The sequence below is a fragment of the Haliotis rufescens genome, unplaced genomic scaffold (genome assembly GCF_023055435.1).
Source record: "Haliotis rufescens isolate VD_foot unplaced genomic scaffold, xgHalRufe1.0.p SCAF_10, whole genome shotgun sequence".
NCBI lineage: Eukaryota > Metazoa > Mollusca > Gastropoda > Lepetellida > Haliotidae > Haliotis > Haliotis rufescens.
Genome location: NW_025963780.1, coordinates 14,379,670 through 14,406,202, shown reverse-complemented (window position 1 = coordinate 14,406,202; position 26,533 = coordinate 14,379,670). Strand labels below are relative to the sequence as shown.

The 26,533-nt window shown below is 40.1% G+C and overlaps 1 protein-coding gene across 3 annotated transcripts in view; it reads right to left on the bottom strand.

The window, feature by feature from the left end:
* Positions 1–11,841: 11,841 nt before the first annotated feature.
* Positions 11,842–26,533, bottom strand: part of LOC124112107 — a 103,654-nt gene continuing 88,962 nt past the window's right edge. For all 3 annotated transcript variants that reach the window (XM_048387098.1, XM_046472069.2, XM_046472068.2), the window contains exons 2-3: positions 14,456–14,808; positions 11,842–14,223 (exon numbers count right to left, since the gene is read on the bottom strand). In XM_048387098.1, coding sequence (XP_048243055.1) covers positions 13,766–14,223; positions 14,456–14,771 — 774 coding nt within the window. In that variant the 5' untranslated portion in view covers positions 14,772–14,808 and the 3' untranslated portion in view covers positions 11,842–13,765. The remainder of the gene's footprint in view (positions 14,224–14,455; positions 14,809–26,533) is intronic.

Here is a 26,533-nt window from a genome sequence, read left to right as displayed (position 1 = left end):
GGCCGATATTCGAAGGGTGCACATTAAAATGTATAGTATACAAATTATGTAGTTTATGTTCATGGTGAATATATGTTATATCCTAGTGATCACTTTTCCAATATCGTTCACGTTGTCTTACAGGATCGCGTGACCATACTCCGTCACGACCACGTGACCAGTCCTCATCGTTGTTCCGTGGCCAATCTTCATCACGTTCACGTGAATAGTCTTCAGCTTGCTTACGTGGCCTGTAGTTATCAGAACGGTTCATCTCGGATCTGGGTACATATTGTCTGCAGAGTACACCTTCAGGCCAGAAGTCATCAGTTATTTTATCAGCATCTTCAGCATCAATGTTTACTTGTATTGTGTAGGATGTGTTGTTGCCGCGGTTGTCACGCCATGTTTTCATGAGACGAATATGAGTAACTCTTACATGATTATCTGAGGCGTAGTTACCAATAGCTCTTTCAATGGTGTCGAATGGAGAATCCGCTTCGATTCGTGATAGGACTAGTTTGAGAACTCTTTTCCTCTTAATTCCAGTGAATATTAAGTTAACACCTGTACTACTGTCAGTTTTGCTGGTTAAGTTTCTTGGTTTGGAAGGCGATCGTTGGACGACTTGGTTCTGAATGTAGGAATTTGAATTAGAGTCCTTGGATTTCAAAGCGTTGATTCTAGATATTGAGACTCTGTCTGTTGTAGGCTGGGAGATCTCTTCTGATGTGCCTGTATGTGGCTGTAGGGTCGTTTCAGGTCCAGTTGAAACATCGTTTGAGAGAACAGATTCGTTCATCCTGGGTGTAGGGTTGTCTTCTCTCAGTGTAGCATTTCTTTCCCCTTGATATCCAGAGTTCTCTTTGTGAGGTGACACTTGGAGCACTGATGAGTAGGATGGTTTTGGTCTCTGTAACAATGAGTCTACTTTACTAGTCAACACATCTATCCTTTTTGAATGATCTTGTATTTGCTTGACATCCCTTTCATAGTTAGTAATTTGTTGCATCAGCACTTTATTTTCATTTCTTAATATCTTTAATTCTGCCCTTAATTTAGTTTCATTGGTGATGCACACATCCATTTGGTCATTCAAGGCAGTGGTCTCAGTGATTTTAGACTTCAGCGCACTTCGTAGTGAATCGATTTCTTTGTTTTTGGTATGTTCCATGTTGTCAAGCCGATCTGTAAGGTCCTTCATCTTTTCGTTGAAACTCTCTTTGAATTCAATCACAGCTGAGATCATGTTGGGAGTTATACCCCCTTCATCGGACAGCACTGTGGTATTCATTACACTATCGTTCATGTCGCCCTCACCTCTCTCACTCCGTGGTCGGGACTTACTCAGAACATCTCTCGAGAGTTCAGCATCACTCACGTCTCCCGTAATGTAATGATACAGCGTATAAATGTCTCTTGCATATTTTTGTGTAACGGATCGTACACTTTGGCTTCTTTGAACTCTCCTAATTAAGAAACCGTTTGGAAAGTGTTCAGAAACCTTTTTTGCATAGTCATACATTCCACATCTCACGTGATTTAGATCCGATTCACTGTTTTCATAAAGTTGGATAATAAGTCTTTCAAAATTTGTCTTCGCTTCGTTTCCAAAGTTTTCTTGAACATTGTTGAATAAATCTCTCTTCATCAGTCAATGTCTGTGTTGTGTAAATCAGGCTATTGTCAGAATCTTCTAGGTCAGTCATTGTGAACCAATCAACGTTCTATTGTTTTCTCCAACCCAGGGTAGCTTGGCTGTACTCACGGTCACTGAGGGGGCTATGAAAACTTCACCATTTTGATACACAAAAATGTCAATAACGTGACAGTTTCGATTTCCAAACACTTACTGTAGTTGTTGGCAACAGCATACCGCTCTTTGTTGTCAAGTTTTCCATGTTTGCAGTCGTTATTTCTCATACAATTTCACATTTAGTGTCACAAGTAAGATAGACGACTCTCTTTCCTGGCGCATGCGCACTAACGCCACATGTTGTACCTCGTAGTGTTATAGTAGTATACACGGCTGTTATTCTACAGCCTCCTTACATTATCATGTAACGCCACATGTTCTAATTCTTGGTCTTATAGTAGTATAGAAGGCCGTCTTTCTACAACCTCCTTACATTATCATGTAACGCCACATGTTCTACCTCGTAGTGTTATAGTAGTGTAACCGGGTTTTCTTGGCTTTATCCATGATTTTATATAGATGACACCAAGACGGCTACGGGGTGTGAGGATTATGTTTATTATAATGACGATAGTCACCCTGTAATAAGAAACAGATAATATAGTATATGCATATTAAAACATAATATATATCATATCATCATCAAAGCAATACAATCATTTCTGTTACATTACTTACAACTAAGTATTATTAGATGATATGATAGAAATGGCTTACAGTACATATTAAGTAAAATGGTTACACATACCCTATGTGTGGCACAAGGGTGTAAAACGTGTTACCCTTGAAATGTCACCATTCATGATATGTCCTGCAGAAGAAAGAGCAGGAATAAATACTTAGAGTGACTAAATACATTGAAATGAATAACAAAATGCATAGTTGGTGCAATTCCATTAATGTAGATATAACTTGGCATGTATACAAGATAATATTAAAATACACTAAAGCTTAGGTTTAAAGTTCAGCCTCTAAACCACATTCATTCAAAACATCAACATTAATAGAAATATGTGATTCAATGTAAATATAATTACTTCTGAGATGCTTATTTATAATGCCTAATCTTTGATAACTATTTAATACTATTTAGAAATAAAGATAAATTATAAACTAACCTTTTGTGGTGATCTATGAATACTCCCAGTGCAGTGCATAGCGAAGGTGGCAATATGGAGTTAGTCAGAGCAAGAAGGTAAAGTTTGAATGTGGCCAATCACAGGATCGCTTGGGGTGTGATTGATCAGCAGAGGGCTGGACAAAGAATGTAGTTGAGCTTGGGTTGTGATTGATCACTGAGGCCTGGACTTAGAATGATGGGATAAAAACAAACACACACCTCTGTTGAATAAAGTTCAACAGAAACAAAACTTGAAATAGATTTATTTACAAAAAAGACTAAAATACAAATATATACACCTGCTACAGTAGTATACACAGACCTTTTTCTACCGCCTTACATTATCATGTAACGCCACATGTTCTACCTAGTAGTGTTATAGTAGTATACACGGCCGTATTTCTAAAGCCTACTTACATTATCATGTAACGCCACATGTTCTACCTCTGAGTATTATAGTAGTATACAAAGCCGTCTTTATACAACCGCCTTACATTATCATGGAACGCCACATGTTGTACCTCGTAGTGTTATAGTAGTATACAAGCGCATCTTTCTACAGCCTCCTTACATTATCATGTAACGCCATATGTTCTACCTCGTAGTGTTATAGTAGTATACAAGGCCGTCTTTCTACCGCCTTACATTACTAAGTAACGCCATATGTTCTACCTAGTAGTGTTATAGTAGTATACAAGGCCGTCTTTCTACAACCTCCTTACATTATCATGTAACGCCAAATGTTCTACCTCTTAGTGTTATAGTAGTATACACGGCTGTTATTCTACAGCCTCCTTACATTATCATGTAACGCCACATGTTCTACCTAGAAGTGTTATAGTAGTAAACAAGGCCGTCTTACTACAGCATCCTTACATTATCATGTAACGCCACATGTTCTACCTCTTAGTGTTATAGTAGTATACAAGGCCGTCTTTCTACCGTCTTACATTAACAGGTAACGCCACATGTTCTACCTAGTAGTGTTATAGTAGTATACACGGCCGTCTTTCTACCGTCTTACATTAACAGGTAACGCCATATGTTCTACCTAGTAGTGTTATAGTAGTATACAAGGCCGTCTTTCTATCATGTAACGCCACATGTTGTACCTCGTAGTGTTATAGTAGTATACACAGCCGTCTTTCTACAACCTCCTTACATTATCATGTAACGCCACAATTCCACCTCGTAGTGTTATAGTAGTATACAAGGCCGTCTTTCTACAGCCTCCTTACATTATCATGTAACGCCACATGTTCTACTTCGTAGTGTTATAGTAGAATACACGGCCGTATTTCTACAGCCTGCTTACATTATCATGTAACGCCACATGTTCTACCTCTGAGTATTATAGTAGTATACAAAGCCGTCTTTCTACAACCGCCTTACATTATCATGTAACGCCACATGTTGTACCTCGTAGTGTTATAGTAGTATACAAGGCCGTCTTTCTACAACCGCCTTACATTATCATGGAACGCCACATGTTCTACCTAGTAGCGTTATAGTAGTATACACAGTCGTCTTTCTACAGCCTTACATTATCATGTTAACCCCACATGTTCTACCTAGTAGTGTTATAGTAGTATACAGAGCCGTCTTTCTACCGCCTTACATTATCATGTTACGCCGCATGTTCTACCTAGTAGTGTTATAGTAGTATACACAGCCGTCTTTCTACAAACTTAGATTATCATGTAACGCCACATGCTCTACCTAGTAGTGTTATAGTAGTATACAAGGCCGTCTTTCTACAACCTCCTTACATTATCATGTAACGGCACATGTTCTACCTAGTAGTGTTAAAGTAGTATACACAGACAGTTTTCTAATGCCTTACATTATCATGAAACGCCACATGTTCTACCTCGTAGTGTTATAGTAGTATACAAGGCCGTCTTTCTACCGCCTTACATTACTAAGTAACGCCATATGTTCTACCTAGTAGTGTTATAGTAGTATACAAGGCCGTCTTTCTACAACCTCCTTACATTATCATGTAACGCCAAATGTTCTACCTCTTAGTGTTATAGTAGTATACACGGCTGTTATTCTAAAGCCTCCTTACATTATCATGTAACGCCACATGTTCTACCTCGTAGTGTTATAGTAGTATAGAAGGCCGTCTTTCTACAGCCTCCTTACATTATCATGTAACGCCACATGTTCTACCTCGTAGTGTTATAGTAGTATACACAGCCGTCTTTCTACAACCTCCTTACATTATCATGTAACGCCACAATTTCTACCTCGTAGTGTTATAGTAGTATACAAGGCCGTCTTTCTACAGCCTCCTTACATTATCATGTAACGCCACATGTTCTACCTCGTAGTGTTATAGTAGTATACACGGCCGTATTTCTACAGCCTCCTTACATTATCATGTAACGCCACATGTTCTACCTCTGAGTATTATAGTAGTATACAAAGCCGTCTTTCTACAACCGCCTTACATTATCATGGAACGCCACATGTTCTACCTCGTAGTGTTATAGTAGTATACAAGGCCGTCTTTCTACAACCGCCTTACATTATCATGGAACGCCACATGTTCTACCTAGTAGTGTTATAGTAGTATACACAGTCGTCTTTCTACAGCCCTACATTATCATGTTAACCCCACATGTTCTACCTAGTAGTGTTATAGTAGTATACACAACCGTCTTTCTACAAACTTAGATTATCATGTAACGCCACATGTTCTACCTCGTAGTGTTATAGTAGTATACAAGGCCGTCTTTCTACAACCTCCTTACATTATCATGTAACGCCACATGTTCTACCTAGTAGTGTTATAGTAGTATACACAGACGTTTTCTAATGCCTTACATTATCATGAAACGCCACATGTTCTACCTCGTAGTGTTATAGTAGTATACAAGGCCGTCTTTCTACAACCTGCTTACATTATCATGAAACGCCACATGTTCTACCTCGTAGTGTTATAGTAGTATACAAGGCCGTCTTTCTACAACCTCCTTACATTATGATGTAACGCCACATGTTCTACCTAGTAGTGTTATAGTAGTATACACAGCCGTCTTTCTACCGACTTAAATTATCATGTAACGGCACATGTTCTACCTAGTAGTGTTATAGTAGTATACACAGACGTTTTTCTACCGCCTTACATTATCATGTAACGCCACATGTTCTACCTCGTAGTGTTATAGTAGTATAAGCAGCCGTCTTTCTACAAACTTACATTATCATGTAACGCCACATGTTCTACCTAGTAGTGTTATAGTAGTATACAAGGCCGTCTTTCTACAACCTCCTTACATTATCATGTAACGCCACATGTTCTACCTAGTAGTGTTATAGTAGTATTCACAGACGTTTTTCTAATGCCTTACATTTTCATGAAACGCCACATGTTCTACCTCGTAGTGTTATAGTAGTATACAAGGCCGTCTTTCTACAACCTCCTTACATTATGATGTAACGCCACATGTTCTACCTCGTAGTGTTATAGTAGTATACACAGCCGTCTTTCTACTGCCTTACATTATCATGTAACGGCACATGTTCTACCTAGTAGTGTTATAGTAGTTTAGAAGGCCGTCTTTCTACAACCTCCTTACATTATCATGTAACGCCACATGTTCTACCTCGTAGTGTTATAGTAGTATACACAGACGTTTTTCTACCGTCTTACATTATCATGTAACGCCACATGTTCTACCTAGTAGTGTTATAGTAGTATAGAAGGCCGTCTTTCCACAACCTCCTTACATTATCATGTAACGCCACATGTTCTACCTAGTAGTGTTATAGTAGTATACAAGGCCCTCTTTCTAAAACCTGCTTACATTATCATGTAAAGCCACATGTTCTACCTCCTAGTGTTATAGTAGTATACAAGGCAGTCTTTCTAAAACCGCCTTACATTATCATGTAACGCCACATGTTCTACCTCGTAGTGTTATAGTAGTATACACGGCCGTCTTTCTACCGCCTTACATTACTAAGTAACGCCATATGTTCTACCTAGTAGTGTTATAGTAGTATACAAGGCCGTCTTTCTACAACCTCCTTACATTATCATGTAACGCCAAATGTTCTACCTCTTAGTGTTATAGTAGTATACACGGCTGTTATTCTACAGCCTCCTTACATTATCATGTAACGCCACATGTTCTACCTCGTAGTGTTATAGTAGTATACAAGGCCGTCTTTCTACAGCCTCCTTACATTATCATGAAAAGCCAAATTTTCTACCTCGTAGTGTTATAGTAGTATACAAGGCCGTCTTTCTACAGCCTCCTTACATTATCATGTAACGCCAGATGTTCTACCTCGTAGTGTTATAGTAGTATACAAGGCCGTCTTTCTACAACATCCTTACATTATCATGTAACGCCATATGTTCTACCTCGTAGTGTTATAGTAGTATACACAGACCTTTTTCTACCGCCTTACATTATCATGTAACGCCACATGTTCTACCTAGTAGTGTTATAGTAGTATACAAGCGCATCTTTCTACAGCCTCCTTACATTATCATGTAACGCCATATGTTGTACCTCGTAGTGTTATAGTAGTATACAAGGCCGTCTTTCTACCGCCTTACATTATCATGTAACGCCACATGTTCTACCTAGTAGTGTTATAGTAGTATAGAAGGCCGTCTTTCTAAAGTCTCCTTACATTTTCATGAAACGCCACATGTTCTACCTCGTAGTGTTATAGTAGTATACAAGGCTGTCTTTCTACAACCTCCTTACATTATCATGAAACGCCACATGTTCTACCTCGTAGTGTTATAGTAGTATACACAGCCGTCTTTCTAAGGTCTCCTTACATTATCATGTAACGCCACATGTTCTACCTCTTAGTGTTATAGTAGTATACACGGCTGTCTTTCTACAGCCTCCTTACATTATCATGTAACGCCACATGTTCTACCTCGTAGTGTGATAGTAGTATACAAGGCCGTCTTTCTGAGGCCTCCTTACATTATCATGTCACGCCACATGTTCTACCTCGTAGTGTTATAGTAGTATACAAGGCCGTCTTTCTACAGCCTCCTTACATTATCATGTAACGCCACATGTTCTACCTAGAAGTGTTATAGTAGTAAACAAGGCAGTCTTACTACAGCATCCTTACATTATCATGTAACGCCACATGTTCTACCTCGTAGTGTTATAGTAGTATACAAGGCCGTCTTTCTACAGCCTCCTTACATTATCATGTAACGCCACATGTTCTACCTAGAAGTGTTATAGTAGTAAACAAGGCAGTCTTACTACAGCATCCTTACATTATCATGTAACGCCACATGTTCTACCTAGTAGTGTTATAGTAGTATACAAGGCCGTCTTTCTTCCGTCTTACATTAACAGGTAACGCCACATGTTCTACCTAGTAGTGTTATAGTAGTATACAGAGCCGTCTTTTTACCGTCTTACATTAACAGGTAACGCCACATGTTCTACCTCGTAGTGTGATAGTAGTATAAAAGGCCGTCTTTCTAAAGCCTCCTTACATTATCATGTAACGCCACATGTTCTACCTCGTAGTGTTATAGTAGTATACAAGGCCGTCTTTCTACAGCCCCCTAACATTAAAATGTAACGCCACAATTTCTACCTCGTAGTGTTATAGTAGTATACAAGGCCGTCTTTGTACAGCCTCCTTACATTATCATGTAACGCCACATGTTCTACCTAGTAGTGTTATAGTAGTATACAAGGCCGTATTTCTACAGCCTCCTTACATTATCATGTAACGCCACATGTTCTACCTCGTAGTGTTATGGTAGTATACACAGCCGTCTTTCTACAGCCTCCTTACATTATCATGTAACGCCACATGTTCTACCTCGTAGTGTTATGGTAGTATACAAGGCCGTCTTTCTTCAGCCTCCTAACATTATCATGTAATGCCACATGTTCTACCTCGTAGTGTTATAGTAGTATACAAGGCCGTCTTTCTACAGACTCTTTACATTATCATGTAACGCCAGATTTTCTACCTCGTAGTGTTATAGTAGTATACAAGGCCGTCTTTCTACAGCCTGCTTACATTATCATGTAACGCCACATGTTCTACCTAGTAGTGTTATAGTAGTATACAAGGCCGTCTTTCTACAGCCTCCTTACATTATCATGAAACGCCACATGTTCTACCATTGAGTGTTATAGTAGTATACAAAGCCGTCTTTCTACAACCGCCTTACATTATCATGTAACGCCACATGTTCTACCTAGTAGTGTTATAGTAGTATACAAGGCCGTCTTTCTACAGCCTCCTTACATTATTATGTAACGCCACATGTTCTACCTCGTAGTGTTATAGTAGTATACACGGCCGTCTTTCTACAGCCTCCTTACATTATCATGTAACGCCAGATGTTTAACCTCGTAGTGTTATAGTAGTATACACGGTCGTCTTTCTACAACCTCCTTACATTATCATGTAACGCCAGATGTTCTACCTCGTAGTGTGATAGTAGTATACAAGGCCGTCTTTCTACAGCCTCCTTACATTATCATGTAACGCCAGATGTTTTACCTCGTAGTGTTATAGTAGTATACACGGTCGTCTTTCTACAACCTCCTTACATTATCATGTAACGCCACATGTTCTACCTCGTAGTGTGATAGTAGTATAAAAGGCCGTCTTTCTAAAGCCTACTTACATTATCATGTAACGCCACATGTTCTACCTCGTAGTGTTATAGTAGTATACAAGGCCGTCTTTCTCCAGTCTCCTTACATTATCATGTAACGCCACAATTTCTACCTCGTAGTGTTATAGTAGTATACAAGGCTGTCTTTCTACAGCCTCCTTACATTATCATGTAACGCCAGATTTTCTACCTCGTAGTGTGATAGTAGTATACAAGGCCGTCTTTCTAAAGCCTCCTTACATTATCATGTAACACCACATGTTCTTCCTCGTAGTGTTATAGTAGTATACAAGGCCGTCTTTCTACAGCCTCCTTACATTATCATGTAACGCCACATGTTCTACCTCGTAGTGTTATGGTAGTATACAAGGCCGTCTTTCTACAGCCTCCTAACATTATCATGTAACGCCACATGTTCTACCTCGTAGTGTTATAGTAGTATAGAAGGCCGTCTTTCTACAGCCCCCTAACATTATCATGTAACGCCACAATTTCTACCTCGTAGTGTTATAGTAGTATACAAGGCCGTCTTTCTACAGCCTCCTTACATTATCATGTAACGCCACATGTTCTACCTCGTAGTGTTATAGTAGTATACACGGCCGTATTTCTACAGCCTCATTACATTATGATGTAACGCCACATGTTCTACCTCGTAGTGTTATGGTAGTATACAAGGCCGTCTTTCTACAGCCTCCTTACATTATCATGTAACGCCACATGTTCTACCTCGTAGTGTTATAGTAGTATACAAGGCCGTCTTTCTACAGCCTCCTTACATTATCATGTAACGCCACATGTTCTACCTCGTAGTGTTATAGTAGTATACACGGCCGTATTTCTACAGCCTCCTTACATTATCATGTAACGCCACATGTTCTACCTAGTAGTGTTATAGTAGTATACACGGCCGTCTTTCCACCGTCTTACATTAACAGGTAACGCCACATGTTCTACCTGTTAGTGTTAAAGTAGTATACAAGGCCGTCTTTCTACAGCCTCCTTACATTATCATGTAATGCCACATGTTCTACCTCGTAGTGTTATAGTAGTATACACAGCCGTTTTTCTACCGCCTTACATTATCATGTAACGCCACATGTTGTACGTAGTAGTGTTATAGTAGTATACAAGGCCGTCTTTCTACAGCCTCCTTACATTATCATGTAACGCCACAATTTCTACCTCGTAGTGTTATAGTAGTATACACAGCCGTCTTTCTACAGCCTCCTTACATTATCATGTAACGCCACATGTTCTACCTCGCAGTGTTATAGTAGTATACACAGCCGTCTTTCTACCTCCTTACATTATCATGTAACGCCACATGTTCTACCTCGTAGTGTTATAGTAGTCACTCATTTTCACCCTCCGAAGTTTTGTACCTTTTAACGTGTTCTTAAAGTGTATGGCTTCTGCAGTTTTTAGAGGTTAATGTATTCACGATACACATGAGGAAAATGACCGGAGCTGCGGGTTGTTCAATGCGTATGACAGGTCCCTCCAATCACTACTGCCCCTTCTACTGCCATCTGTTGTCGGAGTACCTGATCATCTCTCGTGTGATGAGGTCAAAGAGAAAACAATATATCTTCCCCGGTCCCATGACCAAAGGAGTTGATAAGTTGGTGATAAGTTCATTTCCTGACACGATGACAGCCTGGTTGGTCCTACGACACACGTATCTGTCACAACACGTCCAAGTATACATTAGGGCTTCGTTAGTCACAACCTTCCACATATTAATATTCAGTTCTTTATCAACGGTTGGCTTTTCGTACCACAATAAACCCTTGCGAGCTGGTCCAGACAACCGGAGACCCCTTGTGCCACATTATTAAGTACCCATATCATAAAGGGGATGACAGAAGGATAGATGTTCCCACATTAATCGATCATCCCTGTCAACTCCTTATCGACAAGATTTCCTCTCCGACAAGACACCAAAGGTAAGTGTATCCGAACATTATGGTCCCAGGTCAGTGAACAAGACCTTAAACCTGTTGTCGTTTGTGTGTTGTTACTCCCAATGACATTTTCACTTTATATGTATCACTGTATATGTGCCCGAATAGATTTTCACCGACGTGATCGTTGTATATGTGCCCGAAAAGATTTCCAGCGACGTGAATGTTGTATACGAGCCCGAAGAAACTTCTACTGACGTGTTCATTGTATATGTGCCCGGATGGACGTCCACTAACGTGTTCGCTGTATGTGTGCCCGAATAGATTTCTACTGACGTGTTCACTGGATATGTGGCCGAATATATTAACATATATGTATGTCTTGGAGTGCATGCCACCTTCGTACTCCCTGAATATGTGCCTTGAGAAGAAAGCTAGACAGACAGACAGACAGACAATTAGACAGATAGTTGTTTGTTTTTGAAATGAAAAGCGAAACTGACAATGGAATGATTTATTACACACAATGGGTGCATTGTTATGCAAGTCATGCGGTATACGTAGCTGCTGAAAATAGAAAATGTTGCAACCTGTATCGTTTCAACATACCAAACTTGCGTAATATAACTGTTAACACATGTCTACTATGCATAATATGGCACGTTCAAAGTGAATTTATCGCCATTGACCAACGGTAACTGACAAGACTCCAGTGGTACAGCAGCTCACCTACATGTCCTCGCAATTCACGTGTTGACGCAAAGACAGTATACCGTTGATGGAAGCACATCATATAATGCCATCATCATTCAAGTGTACTGCACATGCTATAGACATTGATTTGTGTCACTTCTGTCAAACAGTTACATAGTTGTGTGTCACTTTGCTCAGAAACAGGATTCTAAATGATGAGACGTAGCAAGTCGCTCTTTACGCACTTCTGCCTGCCAATCAAGACCCTGATATCAGTAAAATATGGAAGAATGTGTACGAAACTCGATGTGTTATATATGGCTGTAGTTGCGGTCATTCTAATCAGCGATGACATTAGCAGTTGAAAACAATCACTCTGCCGAATATCAGCACCACGGAGCAAACCTTGGAAAGGTCATATTGAATAGTTCACATCCATTATTAGTTGTATGTGCGGTATCAGTTCGACCTTATCTCGGGGTAGGTGTCACGTCGCAATTCACTAAGCAGATTTACATCCTTTCATCGTGGGTTCGATCCTAGATCCGATTGTCCAGATGATGAATCTTGTTTTACTGACACCAATTCCATTCCTATGGGTTTCATCAAAATGGTAAAACGTCATATAACTGAAATAACGTTCAAAGCAGCATACAATCAAACTCCCTCACCTACCTCTAGTGTCATAGCACTGTGTTACGGTGTTCGAGAGAAATGTGTACCTGAACAAAAACCAATTATCAACGGGAAACTAAGTGAATTACCTATATGAATGATGAATATGTGTATATTTCCATAATACTGATTGGTCACGTCTGAAGGGTAACTCTGGGATGCTCCACCGTGAATGCCGTGACAAATGTATCGCCCTAACTGCACATGTGAATCCATACAGTGATTGGAAATGTGAACGCTAAACCATATTTCCGTTTTTCTGTTGTTCAGTCCATTGAACACGTCGCTAACGGCGACTAAAGTGTAATCTTACACGACCTTCACGTGCTTGAACACATTGATGAGACAAATACGCACTTGGCATGGATGATACAATATGAGTATTACGTCACGTGTGCATAAAAAGGACGTTACGACATTAAGATATTAAGATAACCTCCACTCCAAGAGTGTATACCTGTTACAAGAAGCACTATTCCTCAAATAAATTCCCAATTACGCTGATATAAATGTACTCAAAATTAAACCTGAAAAGGTCAATAAAAGTAACACGCCTACCATTTACAACGCTGGAAGGCCTTCCATGTCAACAAACATATTTTCACTTAAGATGTAATTGCTATTTGATGCTGATTATACTCTGACACGCACTCAGCAAGTTTTTCTGAGTACGTACTAAAACACAACTCAGGAGCTCTACAAAGTGAGAATGTCACAAAGCGGAAGTATGATATAAGTATAACTTAAATAGTGAATAAGTGAATGCCAGTGAAGCATCAATAATGTCCCCTGTAGGAGGCCAAGGTTTCCACGTTGTAAATGTGCAAGAAGAGCAGACAGGTGTCACTAAGATTCCCAGTCTGCACACGTGCTGTGACTGCCGAAACTAACACTTGAAAACCGTCCAATATCCGTGACAAATATTACGCTAAGACGTAAAAGTTATTTTGTGACTAAGTCACATTTGCTAATAGCTGTGTTACGTGTCTACTAAATCCAGACACGTACTAGTCACATGAACCAGGGATATATCAACTTTTGTGTAATTCTTTTGATTAGGAATGGAATTTAACCCGTGTGAATATATGCAAAAATGGCCTCCTTTTGGCCGGCGTATTTGTTCGTAAACCACGGGGAGATGGTCTCCTGGCTTTTCTGCGCTTGCCCCAATTTCTGTTCCTAGGTAGCACGAGCTTGACCTCTCGCCCACATCTGCGACAGTCTACACGAAGTTTCAGCGTGCTGAGGGGTGGTTCCACTAGAGTCTGAATCAAGCTGATCGGTAGACTTAACTTCTGCCATCTCGTTTTTTTCACTTTAGTCCTGAGGTACGTGAGGAGAACAAGGCCCTTGTCTTTCAACTGAAATACTTTTAGTACTATACGCTTCCCCTTTTTAGTTTTCCCGCGTTTTTTCACAAGTACCCACAGATTTGCACTGAGAACTTCCAACTCTTTTCTTTTCCTACTTGTATCTAGCACGAACTCCAGTATGCTCGAATCTTCCTTCCTTCCTGAAAAGTAGCACATATTTTAAAAGTTTACTATTACCTATTACATTATGGAATGCAGACAGTATAATATGACGAGGAAGAACGTGATTATACATTATTAGATATCTGATTCATTGTCGTTGGTATTACTAGTAATACAGTCACGATTCAGGCAATTATGACAACATATATCCCATATCCATATTTTGGTGCAACATGAATTTCAGCTACATACACAACGTTGAGTTCCTACCTATCGCTTGGGAGAAAGTGATGATTTCCTCTTTCTCAGCTTGTTGGGGTACACTATGTTTCCTGGGAATTCCATCCGACTGCATGGGCGAGCCATGTCTCCCAATTCTCAGAGCTGTCTCAAGGCGCATGCGTATAAGCTGTAACCTCTTAAGTTGCTGGATGTCCTTGCCCAGGGATCCCCGACAGTCACTACAGTTCTTGAAGTAGCGGGGTATGTTGAGGGCCTCCACTCTGTTGCTTGTCGGGGCAAAGGCAATGAGAAACGATGCTATCAGGTAGGTGGCAAATGTGATCCCAACACTCACAGTGTCCATTTTATTCTTGATTCACTTTGGTTACGTCAAACTAAACCTGAAAAACAAAGCCGTCGATACAATAAAACACATGAGGCAATTCAAAAATGTCGACGCAAATGTGAAACAAGTTGTAGTTAGTTTTCAACAATGTAGTAGTAAGTCTTCAACAATGTTGTCGTAAGTTTTTAACAATGTAGCAGTAAGTCTTCAACAATGTTGTCGTAAGTCTTCAACAATGTCGTCGTAAGTGTCCAACAAAGCTGTCGTAAGTCTTCAACAATGCTGTTGTAAGTCTTCAATAATGTCGTTAGTGTGCAACAATGCTGTACTAAGTCATCAACAATGTCGTCGTAAGTGTCCAACAAAGCTCTCGTAAGTCTTCAACAATGCTGTTGTAAGTCTTCAATAATGTCGTTAGTGTGCAACAATGCTGTACTAAGTCATCAACAAAGTCGTCGTAAGTGCTAAAAATGCTGTACTAAGTCTTCAACAATATCGTCTGAAGTGTGCAACAAAGCTGTAGTAAGTCTTCAACAATTTCGTCGTAAGTGCTAAGAAATGCTGTAGTAAGTCTTCAACAATGAAGTAGTAAGTCTTCAACAGTGCTGTAGTAAGTCCTCAACAATGTCGTCGTAAGTGTGCAACAATGCTGTAGTATGTCTTCAACAATGTCGTCATAGGTGTGCAACAATGATGTAGTAAGTCTTCAACAGTGCCGTCGTAAGTGTGAGACAATGCTGTTGTTAGTCTTCAACAAGGCTGTAGTAGGTCTTCAACAATGGCGTCGTAAGTGTGCAACTATGCTGCAGTATGTCTTCAACAATGTTGTTGTAAGTCTTCAACAATGTTGTAGTAAGTTTTCAACAATGTCGTCGTAAGTGTGCAACAATGCTGTAGTAAGTCTTCAACACTGTTGTAGTAAGTGTGCAACCATGCTGTAGTAAGTCTTCAACAATGTAATAGTAAGTCTTCAACAATGTCGTCGTAAGTGTGCGACAATGCTGTAGTAAGTCTTCAACAATGTCGTCATAGGTGTGCAACAATGATGTAGTAAGTCTTCAACAGTGCCGTCGTAAGTGTGAGACAATGCTGTTGTTAGTCTTCAACAAGGCTGTAGTAGGTCTTCAACAATGGCGTCGTAAGTGTGCAACTATGCTGCAGTATGTCTTCAACAATGTTGTTGTAAGTCTTCAACAATGTTGTAGTAAGTTTTCAACAATGTCGTCGTAAGTGTGCAACAATGCTGTAGTAAGTCTTCAACACTGTTGTAGTAAGTGTGCAACCATGCTGTAGTAAGTCTTCAACAATGTAATAGTAAGTCTTCAACAATGTCGTCGTAAGTGTGCGACAATGCTGTAGTAAGTCTTCAACAATGTCGTCATAGGTGTGCAACAATGATGTAGTAAGTCTTCAACAGTGCCGTCGTAAGTGTGAGACAATGCTGTTGTTAGTCTTCAACAAGGCTGTAGTAGGTCTTCAACAATGGCGTCGTAAGTGTGCAACTATGCTGCAGTATGTCTTCAACAATGTTGTTGTAAGTCTTCAACAATGTTGTAGTAAGTTTTCAACAATGTCGTCTTAAGTGTGCAACAATGCTGTAGTAAGTCTTCAACACTGTTGTAGTAAGTGTGCAACCATGCTGTAGTAAGTCTTCAACAATGTAATAGTAAGTCTTCAACAATGTCGTCGTAAGTGTGCGACAATGCTGTAGTATGTCTTCAACAATGTCGTCGTAAGTGTGCAACAGTTCTGTAGCAAGTCTTCAGCAATGTTGTCGTAAGTGTGCAACAAAGCTGTAGTAAGTCTTCAACAATTTCGTCGTAAGTGCTAAAAAATGCTCTAGTAAGTCTTCAACAATGAAGTAGTAAGTCTTCAACAATGCTGTAGTAAGTCCTCAACAATGTCGTCGTAAGTGTGCAACAATGCTGTAGTATGTCTGCAACAATGTCGTCATAGGTGTGCAACAATGATGTAGTAAGTCTTCAACAGTGCCGTCGTAAGTGTGCGACAATGCTGTTGTTAATCTTAAACAAGGCTGTAGTAAGTCTTCAACAATGGCGTCGTAAGTGTGCAACAGTGCTGTAGCAAGTCTTCAACAATGTAGTAGTAAGTCTTCAATAAAGTAGTAGTAAGTCTTCAATAATGTAGTAGTAAGTCTTCAACAATGTAGTAGTAAGTCTTCAACAATGTAGTAGTAAGTGTGCACCAGTGCTGTAGTATGTCTTCAACAATGTTGAAGTAAGTCTTTAAAAATGTAGTAGTCAGTCTTCAACATTGTTGTTTCAAGTCTTCAACAATTAAGTAGTAAGTCTTCGGGGGAAATGCTATTCTCACACACGCTAGACGTTCAAAGTCACGAGAGGTGAGGTGAGGTGAAAAGGGGTGCAACGTCCCGTCCACGATTATTGCACTTATATAGCGACGTGCATGAACGTATGTGTGTGTGCGTATGTGTGTGGCTGCTTGTACTAGTCCGACCGTATACATATTTTATAGTGCTAGCCCTCTGAGATACCATCATGGATGCCCCACTCAGACACAGTATACTGACTACGTGCCGACCAGTTCTTGTTTTCGCACCTTAACGGCAAGGCAAGGTAGCAAAAAGTACCATATTTTTACGCCTTATTAATGACGCGGCCGGGGATCGAAGCCTAGACCTTCCGCTCTCCGCTCTTCCACTAGGCCACTAGTCACCAGAAGGACATACAACTAAACGTATATGATATGATTTTCAATTCACTCTATCTTAAAATCATAAAAGCATTTCAGTTGGTAACCACGGTAATCTTACCAACTGATTCAAAACTGAGGTAGAGTCGAGTGTAAGACGTCACTTTGCTGCATTTTTGAGAGCAAAACAGCATGACGTGTCGTCATAAACTAATATTGTTACATGAACGAAGCAATAGGTTGAATTTAGTGAGGATTTTGGAAGTGTTGGATTTTCACATTCTTTTCGTTCTTGAAATGAATGTTAGAATTGATTCATTTATGTCCCTTCTGATTAGATAGTCGGTCGAAAAAGTCATAAACGTCAATCTTCGCAGTTCGTGTGTTAATTTCTATATATAATAGTTTAAAACAAACTGTTCAAACCACTCGAAGCATCATCAAACAGAATTGAGTTGACCTGAGTTGGCTGTGACGTCACACGCACTCAGGGGGCCGGTGGAGTGGAGTGTTAAAGGTACTGTCGTGTTTGTGCAGATTGCAGTGTTGCAAAGTTGAACCAGTCACGTAAAACGACATGTATTGAAAGTTAATGGGCGAGCTATGGCATCGGATGGAAGTAATATCCCATGCGTATCGAAGTTTGTATAACAAGATATAACAATGGTCCTTTTTGCCACACGAGACCTGCACAATTCAGAAAATGAGGAAAACTTTTAGAAATTCTTATGAAAGTTATCCGAGCTGTTCACGTGAATGGTTCGTTTCAACACCAAATGCACACGTAAACATATTCAAAAAACATTTATCTAATATTTAAACAAATCTTTGAACCAGATTAGTGTTCACAAAGGTAAATCCAATAAATCACTTCCCCTGAGAAAGTATATCTATCTGCCCCTCCACATACATGACAACACAGATCAGCAAGTATATCTATCTGCCCCTCCACATACATGACAACACAGGTAAGCAAGTATATCTATCTGTACCTCCACATACATGACAGCACAGGTCAGCAAGTATATCTATCTGCCCCTCCACATACATGACAACACAGGTCAGCAAGTATATCTATCTGTACCTCCACATACATGACAACACAGGTCAGCAAGTATATCTATCTGTACCTCCACATACATGACAGCACAGGTCAGCAAGTATATCTATCTGTCCCTCCACATACATGACAACACAGGTCAGCAAGTATATCTATCTGCCCCTCCACATACATGACAACACAGATCAGCAAGTATATCTATCTGCCCCTCCACATACATGACAGCACAGGTCAGCAAGTATATCTATCTGTCCCTCCACATACATGACAGCACAGGTCAGCAAGTATATCTATCTGTACCTCCACATACATGACAGCACAGGTCAGCAAGTATATCTATCTGTACCTCCACATACATGACAGCACAGGTCAGCAAGTATATCTATCTGTACCTCCACATACATGACAACACAGATCAGCAAGTATATCTATCTGCCCCTCCACATACATGACAACACAGGTCAGCAAGTATATCTATCTGTACCTCCACATACATGACAACACAGGTCAGCAAGTATATCTATCTGCCCCTCCACATACATGACAACACAGATCAGCAAGTATATCTATCTGCCCCTCCACATACATGACAGCACAGGTCAGCAAGTATATCTATCTGTCCCTCCACATACATGACAGCACAGGTCAGCAAGTATATCTATCTGTCCCTCCACATACATGACAGCACAGGTCAGCAAGTATATCTATCTGTCCCTCCACATACATGACAGCACAGGTCAGCAAGTATATCTAATTTCCCCTCCACATACATGACAACACAGGTCAGCAAGTATATCTATCTGCCCCTCCACATACATGACAGCACATGTCAGCAAGTATATCTATCTGCCCCTACAAATACATGACAGCACAGGTCAGCAAGTATATCTATCTGTCCCTCCACATACATGACAGCACAGGTCAGCAAGTATATCTATCTGCCCCTACACATACATGACAGCACAGGTCAGCAAGTATATCTATCTGTCCCTCCACATACATGACAGCACAGTTCAGCACGTATATCTATCTGTACCTCCACATACATGACAACACAGGTCAGCACGTATATCTATCTGTCCCTCCACATGCATGACAGCACAGGTCAGCAAGTTTATCTATCTGCCCCTCTAAATACATGACAGCACAGTTCAGCACGTATATCTATCTGTACCTCCACATACATGACAACACAGGTCAGCAAGTATATCTATCTGCCCCTACAAATACATGACAACACAGGTCAGTAGGTATATCTATCTGCCCCTCCACATGCATGACAGCACAGGTCAGCAAGTTTATCTATCTGCCCCTCTAAATACATGACAGCACAGTTCAGCACGTATATCTATCTGCCCCTCCACATACATGACAGCACAGGTCAGCAAGTATATCTATCTGTACCTCCACATACATGACAGCACAGGTCAGCAAGTATATCTATCTGTCCCTACAAATACATGACAACACAGGTCAGCAAGTATATCTATCTGTACCTCCACATACATGACAGCACAGGTCAGCAAGTATATCTATCTGTCCCTACAAATACATGACAGCACAGTTCAGCAAGTATATCTATCTGCCCCTACAAATACATGACAACACAGGTAAGCAAGTATATCTATCTGCCCCTACACATACATGACAGCACAGGTCAGCAAGTATATCTATCTGCCCCTCCACATACATGACAACACAGGTCAGCCCAACATAAGCATGTTGTACAGACGTAGCAGGTCAACCCCAAATATGCATGTTGTATACAAGTAGCAGGTAAACCCAAAATAAGATTGTTGTATACAAGTAGCAGGTCAACTCAACATGAGCATGTTGTACACAAATAGCAGGTCAAACCAAAAAAAATATGTTTTACACAAGTAGCAGGTCAACCAAACATAAGCATGTTGTACACAAGTAGCAGGTGAACCCAACATAAGCATGTTGTACACAAGTAGCAGGTCAACCTAAAATATGCTTGTTGTACACAAGTAGCAGGTCAACCCAACATAAGCATGTTGTACACAAGTAGCAGGTCAACCCAACATCAGCATGTTGTACACAAGTAGCAGGTGAACCCAACATAAGCATGTTGTACACAAGTAGCAGGTCAAACCAAAATAATTATGTTTTACAGAAGTAGCAGGTCCACCCAACATAAGCATGTTGTACACAAGTAGCAGATCAACCCAACATAAGCACGTTGTACACAAGTTAGCAGGTCAACCTAAAATATGCATGTTGTACACAAGTAGCAGGTCAACCCAACATAAGCATGTTGTACACAAGTAGCAGGTCAACCCAAAATATGCATATTGTCCACAAGTAGCAGGTCAACCCAACATAAACACGTTGTATACAAGTAGCAGGTCAACCCAACATAAGCACGTTGTATACACAAGTAGCAGGTCAACCCAACATAAGCATGTTGTATACAAGTAGCAGGTCAACCCAACATAAGCATATTGTCCACAAGTAGCAGGTCAACCCAACATAAGCACGTTGTATACAAGTAGCAGGTCAACTAGAAATATGCATGTTGTACACAAGTAGCAGGTGAACGCAACATAAGCATGTTGTACACAAGTAGCTGGTCAACCCAAAATATGCATGTTGTACACAAGTAGCAGGTCAACCCAACACAAGCATGTTGTATACAAGTAGCAGGTCAACCCAACATAAGCATGTTGTATACAAGTAGCAGGTGAACCCAACATCAGCATGTTGTATACAAGTAGCAGGTCAACCCAACATAAGCATGTTGTATACAAGTAGCAGGTGAACCCAACATCAGCATGTTGTATACAAGTAGCAGGTCAACCCAAAATATGCATGTTGTACACAAGTAGCAGGTCAACCCAACATAAGCATGTTGTACACAAGTAGCAGGTCAACCCAACATAAGCATGTTGTACACAAGTAGCAGGTCAACCCAAAATATGCATGTTGTACACAAGTAGCAGGTCAACCCAACATAAGCATGTTGTACACAAGTAGCAGGTCAACCCAACATAAGCATGTTGTAGCAGGTCAACCTAAAATATGCATGTTGTACACAAGTAGCAGGTCAACCTAAAATATGCTTGTTGTACACAAGTAGCAGGTCAACCCAACATAAGCATGTTGTACACAAGTAGCAGGTCAACCCAACATCAGCATGTTGTACACAAGTAGCAGGTGAACCCAACATAAGCATGTTGTACACAAGTAGCAGGTCAAACCAAAATAATTATGTTTTACAGAAGTAGCAGGTCCACCCAACATAAGCATGTTGTACACAAGTAGCAGATCAACCCAACATAAGCACGTTGTACACAAGTTAGCAGGTCAACCTAAAATATGCATGTTGTACACAAGTAGCAGGTCAACCCAACATAAGCATGTTGTACACAAGTAGCAGGTCAACCCAAAATATGCATATTGTCCACAAGTAGCAGGTCAACCCAACATAAACACGTTGTATACAAGTAGCAGGTCAACCCAACATAAGCACGTTGTATACACAAGTAGCAGGTCAACCCAACATAAGCATGTTGTATACAAGTAGCAGGTCAACCCAACATAAGCATATTGTCCACAAGTAGCAGGTCAACCCAACATAAGCACGTTGTATACAAGTAGCAGGTCAACTAGAAATATGCATGTTGTACACAAGTAGCAGGTGAACGCAACATAAGCATGTTGTACACAAGTAGCTGGTCAACCCAAAATATGCATGTTGTACACAAGTAGCAGGTCAACCCAACACAAGCATGTTGTATACAAGTAGCAGGTCAACCCAACATAAGCATGTTGTATACAAGTAGCAGGTGAACCCAACATCAGCATGTTGTATACAAGTAGCAGGTCAACCCAACATAAGCATGTTGTATACAAGTAGCAGGTGAACCCAACATCAGCATGTTGTATACAAGTAGCAGGTCAACCCAAAATATGCATGTTGTACACAAGTAGCAGGTCAACCCAACATAAGCATGTTGTACACAAGTAGCAGGTCAACCCAACATAAGCATGTTGTACACAAGTAGCAGGTCAACCCAACATAAGCATGTTGTACACAAGTAGCAGGTCAACCCAACATAAGCATGTTGTACACAAGTAGCAGGTCAACCCAACATAAGCATGTTGTAGCAGGTCAACCTAAAATATGCATGTTGTACACAAGTAGCAGGTCAACCTAAAATATGCTTGTTGTACACAAGTAGCAGGTCAACCCAACATAAGCATGTTGTACACAAGTAGCAGGTCAACCCAACATCAGCATGTTGTACACAAGTAGCAGGTGAACCCAACATAAGCATGTTGTACACAAGTAGCAGGTCAAACCAAAATAATTATGTTTTACAGAAGTAGCAGGTCCACCCAACATAAGCATGTTGTACACAAGTAGCAGATCAACCCAACATAAGCACGTTGTACACAAGTTAGCAGGTCAACCTAAAATATGCATGTTGTACACAAGTAGCAGGTCAACCCAACATAAGCATGTTGTACACAAGTAGCAGGTCAACCCAAAATATGCATATTGTCCACAAGTAGCAGGTCAACCCAACATAAACACGTTGTATACAAGTAGCAGGTCAACCCAACATAAGCACGTTGTATACACAAGTAGCAGGTCAACCCAACATAAGCATGTTGTATACAAGTAGCAGGTCAACCCAACATAAGCATATTGTCCACAAGTAGCAGGTCAACCCAACATAAGCACGTTGTATACAAGTAGCAGGTCAACTAGAAATATGCATGTTGTACACAAGTAGCAGGTGAACGCAACATAAGCATGTTGTACACAAGTAGCTGGTCAACCCAAAATATGCATGTTGTACACAAGTAGCAGGTCAACCCAACACAAGCATGTTGTATACAAGTAGCAGGTCAACCCAACATAAGCATGTTGTATACAAGTAGCAGGTGAACCCAACATCAGCATGTTGTATACAAGTAGCAGGTCAACCCAACATAAGCATGTTGTATACAAGTAGCAGGTGAACCCAACATCAGCATGTTGTATACAAGTAGCAGGTCAACCCAAAATATGCATGTTGTACACAAGTAGCAGGTCAACCCAACATAAGCATGTTGTACACAAGTAGCAGGTCAACCCAACATAAGCATGTTGTACACAAGTAGCAGGTGAACCCAACATAAGCATGTTGTACACAAGTAGCTGGTCAACCCAAAATATGCATGTTGTACCCAAGTAGCAGGTCAACCCAACATAAGCATGTTGTACACAAGTAGCAGGTCAACCCAAAATATGCATGTTGTACACAAGTAGCAGGTCAACCCAACATAAGCATGTTGTACACAAGTAGCAGGTCAACCCAACATAAGCATGTTGTAGCAGGTCAACCTAAAATATGCATGTTGTACACAAGTAGCAGGTCAACCCAACATAAGCATATTGTATACAAGTAGCAGGTCAACCCAACATCAGCATGTTGTACACAAGTAGCAGGTCAACCGAAAATATGCATGTTGTACACAAGTAGCAGGTCAACCTGAAATATGCATGTTGTACACAAGTAGCAGGTCAACCCAACATAAGCATGTTGTATACAAGTAGCAGGTCAACCCAAAATATGCATGTTGTACACAAGTAGCAAGTAAACCCAACACAAGCATGTTGTATACAAGTAGCAGATCGTCTAAACATAAGTATGTTGTAAACATGAAGCAGGTTAATACAAGATAATGATGCTGTATGAAAGAAGGTCAACCCCAGATGTGGATGTCCTAAATCACACAGAGAGATTCTATATTTACGAGGGGCGTCCAATAACTTTTGCAACTTCAATATAAGACCAAGTCGCAGAATATCTTTTGCACTTTTATTTTTTTAAATATATCCTCCATTCACCTCAATACACTTATTCCATTTGTTCATCAACTTACTTAATAGGAATTTAACGTGCGCTTTCCGACATATGCGTATTTCGTGAGGCAACCTAGGTGGGGCTTTTTAGGGTTGCTTCCTTAATTTGGAGAACAAATGTTTGGAATTTTGAAATATGGGGCAAAGTCTAGGTTCATATCTAACGGCCCGTGCAATTCTCGACATTTGAACCGGAGCATGTAAGGAACTTTATTACAGCGCGTGGTTCATGTTTGAGAGAATCCATGATTGTGACCACCCTTAGGTAATGAAGCCATCACATCTAACTTGTTGTGTCTGGAACTTGTTATGACACATGTCAACCTGATGTTATGACAAGTGTCACACCTGCAACAAGTTGACATTGTTTGTGTAAACACAAATGCCCAAGTTGCAAAACTTATTGAACGCCCCTCGTACCTACGAGAACAACCTCACAAAGAGAAATGCTATATATGTCTACGTGAACAACCTCACACAGAAAAAAATGCTATATACAGCTACGTGAACAACCTCACGCAGGGAAATGCTTTATAGATCTACGTGAACAACCTCATACAGAGAAATGCTTTCATAGATACGTTAATAACCTCAGATGGAGAAATGCAACATATATCTACGTAGACAGCATCACAGGGATATGCTATATAGATCTACGTGAACAAGCTCACACATAAATGCTACATATATCTACGTAGACAGCATCACAGGGATATGCTATATATATCTACGTGAACAAGCTCACACAGAAATGCAACATATATCTACGTAGACAGCATCACAGGGATATGCTATATAGATCTACGTGAACAAGCTCACACAGAAATGCAACATTTATCTACGTTAACAACCCCACACAGAGAAATGTTATATATATATATATATATATCTCCGTGAACAACCTCACACAGGGAAATGCAAAAATAGATCTATGTGAATAACAAAGAAATGCTACATATTTGTACATGAAAAACCTCACAACGAGAAATGCTTTATATATCTCCGTGAAGAACCTCACACAGAGAAATGCTTTTTATCTACGGTAATAACCTAAGGTGGAGAAATGCTACATATATCTACATGAACAACCTCACACAGGGAAATTATATATAGATCTACGTTTACCCTTACACAGAAATGCTACATATATCTACGTGAACAATCTGAATGAGATATATATGAAAAATACCTCCGTGAAGAACCTCACACAGAGAAATGCTACATATATCTACGTTAATTTCACACCGAGAAAGGATATATATATATATATATATATATACCAGTGAGCAACCTCACACAAAAAGAAATGCTTTAGAGAGCAACGTGAACAACCTAACACAGAGAAATGCTGCATATATCTACGTGAACCTCACAACGAGAAATGCTATATAGATCTACGTGAACAATCTCACACAGAGAAATGCCATATATATCTCCGTGAACAACCTAACATAGAAAAATGCTACATATATCTACGTGAACCTCACATGGGGATATGCTATATAGATCTACGTGAACAAGCTCACACAGAAATGCTACATATATCTACGTAGACAGCATCACAGGGATATGCTATATAGATCTACGTGAACAAGCTCACACAGAAATGCAACATATATCTACGTAGACAGCATCACAGGGATATGCTATATAGATCTACGTGAACAAGCTCACACATAAATGCTACATATATCTACGTAGACAGCATCACAGGGATATGCTATATATATCTACGTGAACAAGCTCACACAGAAATGCAACATATATCTACGTAGACAGCATCACAGGGATATGCTATATAGATCTACGTGAACAAGCTCACACAGAAATGCAACATATATCTACGTAGACAGCATCACAGGGATATGCTATATAGATCTACGTGAACAAGCTCACACATAAATGCTACATATATCTACGTAGACAGCATCACAGGGATATGCTTTATAGATCTACGTGAACAAGCTCACACAGAAATGCAACATATATCTACGTAGACAGCATCACAGGGATATGCTATATAGATCTACGTGAACAAGCTCACACAGAAATGCAACATATATCTACGTAGACAGCATCACAGGGATATGCTATATAGATCTACGTGAACAAGCTCACACAGAAACGCAACATATATCTACGTTAACAACGCCACACAGAGAAATGTTA